Source organism: Lemur catta, chromosome 2, assembly GCF_020740605.2.
Source record: "Lemur catta isolate mLemCat1 chromosome 2, mLemCat1.pri, whole genome shotgun sequence".
NCBI lineage: Eukaryota > Metazoa > Chordata > Mammalia > Primates > Lemuridae > Lemur > Lemur catta.
In genome coordinates, this window is record NC_059129.1 from 34,909,155 (window position 1) to 34,920,881 (window position 11,727).

At 50.0% G+C, this 11,727-nt stretch overlaps 1 protein-coding gene across 2 annotated transcripts; it reads right to left on the minus strand.

Moving 5' to 3' along the window:
• Window positions 1-266: 266 nt before the first annotated feature.
• On the minus strand, window positions 267-6,200 carry STX4 (syntaxin 4). 2 transcript variants are annotated; one of them, XM_045543289.1, is made up of 11 exons: window positions 5,855-6,200; window positions 5,577-5,678; window positions 5,366-5,465; window positions 5,155-5,229; window positions 4,591-4,661; window positions 2,253-2,361; window positions 2,104-2,180; window positions 1,742-1,879; window positions 784-894; window positions 615-713; window positions 267-522 (listed from the first exon to the last, which is right to left on the minus strand). In XM_045543289.1, exons 1-10 carry the CDS (start codon window positions 5,882-5,884, stop codon window positions 630-632), a joined length of 897 nt encoding a protein of 298 aa, XP_045399245.1. In that variant the 5' UTR covers window positions 5,885-6,200; the 3' UTR covers window positions 267-522; window positions 615-629. The 2 variants fall into 2 exon arrangements, with proteins under 2 accessions (XP_045399245.1, XP_045399246.1); XM_045543290.1 differs by having other exon boundaries at window positions 5,366-5,487; window positions 5,855-6,149.
• Between the last annotated feature and the right edge of the window lie 5,527 nt (window positions 6,201-11,727).

Sequence of the window (11,727 nt, forward strand, 5' to 3'; positions counted from 1 at the left end):
GATCAGCCTCATTTCTTCAGGGATAGGTACTCGCAGTGGTCTTTCTCCAGCGGCAGAACTGAGCCGAGAGCCAGATGTGGGCATCGCCCCTCCCCCCATCCTGTGGGAGAGTAGAAGGGCAGAGCCAGCCTGCTGTGGGCACACACCTAGGGCAGTCTGACCCGAGCCGGCCTGGGCTGGGCCTGGCCCCAGGGATGGCCAGGAGGGGGGACGCTGGATACTGGAGGCCCTGGGCCAGCCCTTCTAGGAAAACACAGGCACAGGGGTGTCCAACTCTTTTTTCTTTTTAACTTTTTACAAAACCACATGTCCCAGCCAAACAGGATGCTGCAGGCCCTCCCCTAGACATTATGGCCTAAAGGGGGAGGCCCCCATGAATGAGCAGCTGCCAACCCCAGAAGAACTGTCTGCCCCTCTGCACAGGGGCCAGTGTGAGAAGGGGGTCTGGCTGGAGGCTCTGTCCTGCCCCCCACAGCTGCTGGGAGGGAAGGCCAGGCCCTGGGTCCCTGGTGCTCCCAGTGCCTACAAGAAAAGGAGGGAGAAGAGGGTCTGAGGGGAGGAGGAAAGGCTGGGGCCAGGGATGGGGCACCCAGGGCAGACCCATAGTATCTCACCAAGAATGTGCGACATTATCCAACCAGTGTGCTGATGGCAATGATGACCGCCAGGATGACGACCGTGATGGACACGCAGATGGCAATCATGACTTTCTTCTGTGGGAGAGGAGGGGTCAGGGAAAATCCCTTAGGGCCACCCCGGGCTGGGGCAGACCGGGAGGCTCACCTTCCTCGCCTTCTTCTGGTTCTCTAGGGCTGTCTTGACGTGTTCCTGCCCGCGCTCCACGTAGTCCGCTGAGCTCAGGATGTTCTTCTCAATCCGGTTGATCATCTCCCCCTACAGAGGACAGGGTGGTTTGCGGAGGTAGGGATGCCCGGGGGTCAGGGAGCCAGCAGCAGCTTTGCCCACCCAGCCCCAAACGATTGAAGGACACTACAGACAGGGGAAAAAACCACTGGGCTAACAGAGACAGAGGTAGGACCAGATCTGACACAAGTTCAGACTCCCAAGGATGGCTTCCAGCCCCATTCTCTCACATAGCCCCTTCTAGCCCTGTTCCATTGCCCCATACATCTCTATTTGCAGTGGTGGCTTGGAGCTATGTGCCTCAAATGGCTCATACCTTCCACAGACGTTCAACTTCTGTCCCCTCACAAATCTGTCTGAATGTACCCATTCTTCTAGGCCTGTCTCCCAGCTGCTGTGAAGCCCTCCCGCTCCCTGCCTCCTCCTGGCACCGCCAGCCTTCAGGTCCTGGTATTCCTACTGAATGAGATCCCTTCCCTGTAACTCCCAGCTGCAAAAGGGCACTGAATTTAGTACAATTGAGGACAGCTCCTCCAGGCAGGGCTAGAAACTCATCTTAACCCAAACAACCACCCCTACCCCAACCTTGTATGGATTTTAGGAGACAGACTCCCTAAGGGGCATCTTTGACTGGTGCTCTTCAAGGTTTATGGGTGGATTCTGTTGGTAGAGGAGGAGCCAGGGTCAGGGCATACCTGGCGCAGACTCAAGGTGGGAGACGGGGGGATGCTGTGTATAAAGGAGTGGCCATTTGGGTAGCTGTGGAGCGGGGCACGATTCTGGGGGTATGGCTAAGAATGGAAGTAAGGCTGACAGTCATGGCTGGTGGTTCCGACTGAGCACAGTCTCAAGTCTGGCAGCTGCCTGGGGCGCCCACCTGCATCTCCACCTCGGTAGCCAGAAAAGTGAAGATCTCATGAAGCTCACGGATACTGCGTTCAAGCTGCTGGATCTCACTGTGCCTGGCCGAGATCTCATTTAGGGCTTGTCGAGTCACCTGCGTGTCCTTCAGTATCTGGGGGGTGGACAGGAGTGGGGGGACAGTTTACAGGGAGACCAGCAGCAGGTCAGAAGTTCCCTGTGAGCTTCTGGGGCAGCCCTCTGGCCTACAACCTGATGAATGACTTCAGGAATGCTAGTTAATTCCCTTCTGGGCCTCAGGATGCCCTTAATCAGACAGGGTTGGGCCTCAGAGAGGATGGGAGGCACAGCAGAGGGAGGCTGGCTGTGACCACTCACATTGGACACAAACACCTCGCTCTGCCCACTGTCCAGCATGTGCTCCAGCTCCTCATCAGACACCATTCCAGCATTGGCTGTGAAGGGAAAGGCCAGGCTCAGAGCCGGTCAGGGTTACCTGACCCCGGGGGCTGGGCGCCATCACTCACTGATCTTCAGCTGCCTCCGGATCCGCTCCACGTTCTTCTCCCGGTACTCAGACTGCATGGAGTTGCACTTGTTTATGAGCTCCACGAATTGCTGGGACAGGACCCCATGCTGAAGATGAAGAATGCAGGCTGGGCACACCAGGGGGCATCCCTGCCCCATCTGGGCCTTGGCATCCCCACGGGACGGTGAGCAAATGGCATGAGCTGTTATGAGGCACTTGCTGCCATAACCACCTTTTGATGACCTTGACAGGCTCCCCCATTTCTCTCAGAGTAAAAGCCAAAGCCCTTACCGGGGTCCACCTGGCCTCATGATCTGCTCCTTCCCCTATCAGCTCTCTGCCCTTACCTCCTCCTCCTGACCACTCTTCCTGCCCTCCCTCCTTCCCTCCATCCACAGGGGTCTCCTCACTCCTCGGGACAGAGCCCACACTCCCATCTGGCCTCTGCATTCACTGCTCCTGCCTAGAACCCTCACTCCCCACAAACACCTGTAAGTCTTTTGTTCAACTGTCACCTTCTGAATGAAGCTTTCTCCACCTAATTTAAATTGCAACCCTGTCGTCTCCCAGCAATCTCAATCCTTCTTCCCCTGTTTTTTCTTTAATACTAGTTGCATTCTAAAATAATTTACTTATGTATTATGGTGATTGGTTCCCCCACCAGCATGTAAGTTCCGTGAGGCTATGGATCTTTGGTTAACTGCTGTATCCTGAACAGCTCCCCAAGGCACACAGTAGGCATCCAAAATGCATTTGCTGCATTCTGGCTGATGCCAACCTTGCTGCTTAGACTAGAAATGTGCTCAATGCTAGCGATCAGCATTTTGCCCAGATGTAACAGGCCCTCCTGGGCCTTCGACCTGGACATCTGCTCTGGGGTTATTGCCCTGCCTTGTCCCTTCTCCTGATGCCTTAAATGTGCTCATTTCATGCAGTTACTTCTTCAAAGATATATCTTCTCTCCTGGATTCAGCTGTATGCATTCAAGATGCCCAAACTGCCAAACTGCTCCACCCCCACTCCAGTGTCGTTGCTGAGCTCTGGGCCAACTCTGACCTCCAAGAACCCCAAACCATTCCTCACTGGGCTCCCAGAGGGGCCTGTCAGCTCACCTCAAACTTCCTTACTACGATGTCACCCCAGGGAAGTTCTTTGTCAGTGTCGCCCTCTTCCTGACTTTTTTTTTTTTCTTTTCCTTTTTGTGACAGAGTCTTACTCTGTTGCCTGGGCTGGAGTGTCATGGCATTAGCCTAGCTCACAGCAACCTCAAACTCCTGGGTTCAAGCAATTCTCCGGCCTCAGCCTCCTGAGCAGCTGGGACTATAGGCATGCGCCACCACATCCAGCTAATTTTTTCTTTTTCTTTTTTGTTTTTTTGAGACAGAGTCTCACTCTGTTGCCCAGGCTAGAGTGCAGTGGCGTCAGCCTAGCTCACAGCAACCTCAAACTCCTGGGCTCATGCGATCCTCCTGCCTCAGCCTCCCGAGTAGCTGGGACTACAGGCATGTACCACCATGCCCGGCTAACTTTTTCTATATATATGTGTTTTTAGCTGTCCGTATAATTTCCTTTCTACTTTTAGTAGAGATAGGGTCTCGCTCTTGCTCAGGCTGGTCTCGAACTCCTGAGCTCAAACAATCCGCCTGCCTGGGCCTCCCAGAGTGCTAGGATTACAGGCGTGAGCCACCGTGCCTGGCCCCAGCTAATTTTTTCTATTTTTAGTTGCCTGGCTACTTTTTTTTTTTTCTATTTTTAGTAGAGACAGGGTCTTGCTCTTGCTCAGGCTGGTCTCAAACTCCTGAGCTCAAGCAATCCTCCCGCCCCAGCTTCCCAGAGTGCTAGGATTACAGGCATGAGCCACTGCACCCAGCCTCTTCCTGACTTCTTCAATTCTGCCTGTGGGGCTGAGAATGTCCCTGTCACATAGGCAGGAAACCTGCCAGTCATTTCTGACCTCTCACTCTCCTTCCCTGGGCAGAGCCATTAACCCACCAAGTCCTACATGAGTAATGTCATTGTCCCCTATTCAACCCTAACTCCCCATCTCAGCTCCTGGAAAGCATGTCTCCCACAGCCAAGCCTAGGTCATATCTGGGGACCAGCAACTTCTCATCGAGCAGGGGAAAAGCAACCAGTACCTTACAATGGATTGAGCATCAGGAGACCTGGTTTCTTGACCTTGAGTGAGTTCTTTTTCTCTCTGAGCCTCAGTTTCCCCATTTGGAAAATCATCAGGTTGGACTTGGTTTCTAAGGGCCCCTCCTTCATTCATTTGCCATCTAATGATTTATGAAACACTTGCTGAAATTTCCTACTTCTGGAAAAAACAAACCCACCTGGGTTTTTCTCATTCTCGTGTTGATGGAGTTATAATTCTCATCAGCTTCCTCTTTCTGGGGCTCTATGGCTGTGGGAAGACACAAAAGTATGGGGAAGGGGTGTTGACCTATGACTTCTGAAACTTATTTGGGGACCAGGACACAGGGCTAGAGCCATACCCCAGGCACACAATAGGGAGGTGCTTGTCTCCATAGGAGTAAGGGAAACATAATTTATCATAAAAAGACTAATTCTGAGCCTCTGACAGGAGAAAATTTATTTTTCTTTGCATTACATTATGGGTTCCCACAGGTACGCAGAGGTCTCCTAAGAAAACTCTCATCTGCCTGCCCAAAGAATGCACAGTGGGCAGCAAGAACTGCAGAAGTGGTTTCGTTGTAAATAAAAGAACTTGAGAGGCAGTCATGTGCTATAGAAAGTACAATGTACTGGAAGCCAGGAGACAGAGATGATTCTAGATCCAGGCCGGCTGTATGACCTGGATATATCACTGGCCACATACTCCCCAGGAACAGGGCAGAATCAGAGGGAAGGCTCTGTCTAAGGTTCCAGGAGCTCACCCTTCAGCTGCATGCGAATCTCCCTCCCCAGCTGTTTGATCTCGTCGCGCAGGTTCTGCAGGTCCTGTTTCATGCCTGAATAAGAAAACGCCATGACTCCCCAAAAGAAGACCCTACCTCAACAAACCACCCTGGGCACCACCTGCATGGAACTACAACCCCCACAATCCCTCGGGCCGAGCATGCGTTCTGCTCCCGGCGTTTCACTCACTCTCCTCGGGAAGGGGTGTGGCCAGGATGGTGACCTGCTGCTTCTCCAACTCCTGGACTTTATTCTCCAGCTTGACAATTGTCTGCCGAATTGTCCGGACCTGGGGAGGGTGACCGAGAGGACTGAAAGAGATACGGAATACTCCAGACCGCGCTGCTCCTTGGCTCCTCCTGCCCCTTCGCGAGTCCAGCCCAAGACCCCAGCCTCTTACCTTCTGGAAGAACTCATCGTCCGGGCTCCCCAGCCGTGCCGTGCCTGGGTGCACCACCAGCGCGACCCGCTCCTTGTCCTCTTCGTCCGAGCTGTCATTCCCCTGCCACGGACAGAGTCATTGACACCACTTCCTTGCTGCAGCTTTCGTCCGCAGCACCCACAGGCTTCCGGGACTTTCCTTGCTGGCCATCAGCCACCCCTCCCTGACCCGAAGACCAAGAGTCCTGCTTTCCAGTCCGTCCGCCGGTCCCCAACCCTGCTGCCCGGACTTCTCACCTGCCTCAGCTCGTGGGTCCTGTCCCGCATGGCGGCCTGAGCTCCCTTTTCCCGGCGCCTGGGCCCCGAGGGCCTCAAGGTTCTAAGTTTGGAATTCCCGTAGCCCACTGACACTCTGACACTCCCCTCCCTCACCCTGCGGACCCCAACACCTCCACGAGCCACCAGTGGCTCCGTCCCTTGCACCGCCCAGTCAATGAGAAGGAGCAGACCGCGGGGACCCCCCCAAGGTTCCACAGGTTGGAATTCCCTTTTCTTCCCCCCGCCCGCTCCCGTAGCCTCAGCCCCGCCCCTCTGGGGTGATTAGGAGCATGCGCACGGGGGCGCGTCTCTTCCCCGCCGGAGGGAGAGGCGGAGGTTGAAAGTCGGAAGCTGTTGAGCCCCGACCGGAAGCGAAGCTGCCTGGACATGAGAACCCGCCCACTTTACCGGAACAGTCGCATCTTCGAACAACGGAAATCTGGTTGCCAAAAGGGGTTGGAATGCGTCATTTCTACGTAATCTGAGAGACCCCGCATCTCACATCACCCCATGGTGTTCCCCCCCCGCCTCACGTGACCGGCCCGGTTCCAGCCTCGCGGACCGCAGAACGTGATGCTTTGTCACGTGTCCTGGCTCTGTCAACGCCGTCTCTAGGACACCCTTCTCCTCACGACGTCCCCAGCACCCTGGCGTCCGAGCTACGCCCCCACAGCCCCTAGAAGGTGGGGAGGGGAGCGCCGACCACCCCGAGACCTTTTGAGGCAGGACCCTTGCTCGACTCGCCTTTATTTCTTTTGAGTCCAGGGGTGTGGGCAGACTAACGACTTAGAATTTAGGGCTGTCAGCATCATGGGACCTTGAAAGTCAGGAAATAGGATCAGAGTCTTAAGCGTCGGAGAATTGCAGAATTTTGCAGGCAGGGAATCTGGGGGTGGGAAGTGACCTCACCCAAACCAGGAATCTCTTCTTCCACATGCTCCTGGCACAGCCTCTGACAGGTGGGTGGCTGGCGCCCTCCTTGTATACTGCAGTCCCGCTGCACTCATCACCTTCTGAGCACCGAGACCATTGAAGGGCAGCTGAGGCTGAGGAAAGTGTCTGTATTATGTTAAGCAGGTTGCTTCCCTTTTACTTACAGCCCCCAACCCCTACCTTTCATCTGAGTCAGGGCATGACTGTTCTTAACTGAATCCCCACCACTTAATTCAGTACCTAACACATAATGGGCCTTCTATAAATATTTGTGAACAAGGACAGCATTTTAGCTTTTTATACATCTGAAGATGAAGCTGGTGGTTCCCTGGACTTCTATAGGCTTCAGGCTCTCTCACTGTGACACTTCCCTAACCCTAGCCCTCTAGACATTCATTCATTTAACAGATACTTATTGGACACATATTATGGGCCAGACACTGTTCTAGGGGCTGGAGCTATACGAGAAATCTCTGCACTTGTGGAATTTACATTCTATAGAAGTCCCCACCATCACTCAGTGAGTCTCAGCATACCCAGGAAGGAATATTAGGTCTCCAGGATCTCAAGGCTCTTTCCAGGAAGTTTATGAGAAGGTTCAAGCAAGGAAACGAATGGTCCCTCTCTGGTAATGCCCTGGTCAGGAAACCTAAACTCCTGTGACTTGGTTGCTGTTGACTTCTGGAAAGTCACTTCTTGTCTCTGGGCCTTGATCTCCAGTCAGTACAATAGGTAACAGTAGGAAGACGGGGAGATCATCTTTATGGGTGTTCCCTGCTCTAAAATTCAGTGATTCCACTTCCATTTCCTTATAGGCAAAAATAAAGAAAATAAAAAAATAAAATCCAATGATTATGAGGTTGGAAATTCAAGTGCTGTCCTGAGTGTGATCTTAAATAATTCATTGTTCCTCTGGGACTCAATTTCTCCTTTTGACAACGTGGCCAGGTAATTTCTGCCTTGCCTAAGGTGGGAATTGAACAATATCAGGTGGAGTTATGAAGGACATAGAAGGGTCTTGTAAACTGCTGAGGGTTCCCCGCTCTTGGGGGTTTTACTGTGGGCTCCAGCTCTCTCTGGGCCCACTGGTTCCATGTGCCTCTCTCTGGTTCTTAGCCTCTTGATGACTTGACTTCTTGTCCCCAAGCTGCAACCTGGAGTTGTTAGTGCCTGTTAAACTTCTCAGGATTATGATATTCAGTGTTTCATTTGTGGTTTCTAGGTGGGATCACAGGGCTTTGGAATGGTGACTTAAGGTCACAGGAGGCTGCCCTCAAAGCTTTGTGGTGGTATGTGGAGGGGACTGACTCTAAGGATGGAGCTCTCCAGAGCTGAACCCTTTGTTCCTCCCAGGCCCTCTGAGCAGCCTTGGGTCTTGGGTATGTAAGTGTTGCAGGGATGGATATTCCTTTCAGTCTATGTAGGTGTTGGGTGTTGTATATTCCTTAACACTACACTGTGATCCAAGAAAAATACCAGCTAGGAGTGGCTCCCCATGTTCTACCCACCCTTGGGGACTTGAAGTCACCTGATGATGCCTTGCTTTGGATTATCTTGGGGGAGGAGGGAGTAGACTGCCTGCCCCACTGAACCCTCTCCCATCACAAGGTCTCCCTCCCATGCCTGCTGGGTTGGGGCTGACTGCTGGAGACATTGTTGGTCCTACCCTGCCCTACCTATTGGTCCTACCTGGTCCTGAGGTTTAGCAACCTGTCCTGTCCCCTCTACCTGCAAGTCCAGTCCTATCACCATTGGAGCCCAATGGCCTGGGCTAGAATCCCAGCTTATTAACCTACTAACTCTATGAAGCAAGTTACTTAACCTCTCTATGCCTCAGTTCCCATTTGAAAAAATGGTAATAATAGTAGTATCAAACTCATAGGTTACTGTAAGAATTAAATGAGATAATATATGTCAAGTGAATAGAAAAGTGCCAGGTATGGAAGAGTGCTGTATATGTGTTTGCTGCCATTATATAATGGTGATCATGATTGTTACTCTAAGTATTTCAGCAGCTAGTGTCTCTACCAGGGATTCCACTCTGCTGCTTATCCAGGGTCTTCCTTCCCCCTTCCATCTCCTGAGCCCCACTGTGCACAAGGTCCTAGGCTAGTGGCCTTGCCAACACATGCACATCTCTCATGCCTCCACTTGGACCTAACATGCCATATATTTTGCTTATTTATTTACATATTGTCTGTCATCACCACTCTCCGCCACCACTAGAATGTAAGTTCCACGAGGACCGTAATTTTCACCTGCCTCGTTCACTGCTACGTCCCCAGCACTCACTATAGTGCCTGGCACATAGAAGCTGGTCGATAAATATTCATGAATGAATGAATTTATTTCTTTTTCTTTTAATACATATATAGCACTTATATGTGCCAGGCACTAATATAGGCACTTTAAAAATATTAACTCATTTAATCCTCATAACAAGTCTATGAAATTTGTACTATTACTGTCCTCGTTTTACAGAGGAAGGAACTGAGGCACAGAGGAGTTAAGTAACTTGCCCAAGGTTACACACCTAGTAAATGACATAGCCAGGATTTGAACCCAGATAATGGAGCTCCAGAGTCTGTACTCTTAACCCCTACACTATGATCCAAGGAAAATACCAGCTAGGGGTGGCTCCCCAGTTCCACCTACCATTAGGGACATAATTGCCACCTATTGATGCCTTGGTTTGGATTATCTAGGGGGAGGAGGGAGCAGACTGCCTGTCTGACTGAACCTCCCCCCCTCCCCTGTCACAGGGTCTCTCTCCCACACATGCTGGGCTGGGGCTGACTGTTGGAGAGGCGGTTGGTCCTCCTCCTCCTCCCTGTTTGCTTTGTCCCCAGGAGCCAAGAGATCCACATATATCTGACCTAAGGGCCTCAGTTCACCCTACAGACATCTCCAAGGCTGTTTCTGTGCCAAGCCTCAAGAGCCATGGAGATGCAGCCGCCATAGTTCTCTCCCCATGAGCATGTTTTAGGCCTGAACTTGACCACTCCCTAGAGTTGCATCTGAGCTCCTCTCCTCTTCAAACTGTGTACATAGTCTTGTGGCTTTAACTGACATCCAAATGCTGGCCTCCAAATGGATATCTCCAGCCCAAAATGTTCTCCTGAACTCCAGATCCCTGAATCCGCTTGCCTCCTAGATATCCCCTCTTGGAGGTCCATAGGCATTTTAAGCTCAGCGTGTCCTAAACAGGATGCATCACCTCCTCCTGAGAACTTCCTAAATCAACTTCTCTTCCTCCTGCATTTCCTCTCCATGTGGGTGACACTGAGTCACCCATGCCATAATTTTGGCCTCAAACTTTATTATAAAGATGATGGATCATGCAATTTGTCTGGATAAATTTCATTAAAATACTAGAAAAAATATATAGGCAAAATCCTTTATAACTCTTGGAGTGAGGAGGACTTTTCCAACTCCAACTCAGAATTCAGAAGCCATAAAGAAAAGATTAATACATTTGTCTATATGCAAAAATCCTGCATAGCCAAAAACATAAGTAAAATCATAAATAACATCAAAAGAACACAAACTGGGAAAAAATATTTGCAATTCTTATGCAAAGAGCTAATCTCCCTACTATTTAAAGAGCTCCCATATATTGATAAGAAAGATGAACAGTTCAATAAAAAATAGCTGAAGAACATGACCATTCACAAAAAAATACACAGAGTAAATAGAATCATAAATAGAATTTTAGCTCACCATATTTGCATACGTATGAAATGATACATACATCCAATGTTATTCACTGGGTATTGTTTGCAATAATCATAAACTTGTCCATCACCAGGTACAAAGCTGTCAAAAAGAGTGAGGAACCTCACTACATATAAATGTGAAATGTTCATTAGTTAAATATCAAGGTTCAGGCCAGGCACAGTGGCTCACACCTGTAATCCCTGCACTTTGGGAGGCCAAGACTGGAGGATCACTTGAGGCCAGGAGTTTGAGACTGACCTGGCTACAGAGTGAGACCCCGTCTCTACAAAATATAAAGAAATTAGCTGGGCATGGTGGCTCGAGCCTATAGTCCCAGCTACTTGGGAGGCTGAGGAAGGAGGGTTGCTTGAGCCCTGGTGTTAGAAGTTGTGGTAAACTGTGATCATGCCACTGCACTCTAGCCTGAGCAACAGAGTGAGACTCTGTCTCCAAAAAATATGTATGTGTATATATTGAGGTGCAGATTAAGTGTATTATGTTTATTGTTGTATGTGGAAAAATATGTCTGTGTGTCTCTGTGTGTGTTTTTGTGTATTTACTGTGTATCCTCATAAAGTAATTCTGGAAAGTTATATAAGAAACTAATAAAAGTGGTTCCCTAGGCATGGTTCATGGCAACAAGGTAGTTAGTACAGTTGTTAGAGTAAGAATTTCACTGTACATCTTTATATTATTTAGATTTTTATACTACATGAAAGTACTACCAATTAAAACTTATATTAAAGAAAGAATGGTAAAAGGGAACCTTTAAGTAATTTTAAGCCAAGGAATATGTCAGCTTGGGCTGCTATAACAAAATATCATACACCAGGTGGATTAAACAATAGACATTTCTCACAATTCTGAAGGCTGAGAAGTCTAAGATCAAGGTGCCAGCAGATTCAGTTCGTGGAGAGGGCTCCCTTCCTTGTTTGCAGACAGCTGCCTTCATGCCTTCTCATTGTGTCCAGAGAGGGTGCTCTGGTGTCTCTTCCTCTTTTTATAATGGCACTAATCTCATCGTTCCTATAACCCTCCACCCTCATGATCTCATCTAAGCCCAGTTACCTCCTAAAGGCCCCATGTCCTAATACCATCACTTTGGGGTTAGAGCTTCACCATATAAATTCTGCCGGGACACATTCAGTCCATAAAGAATACTGTGATCAAACTTTCATTTTACAAAGATCCCACTGGTAGAC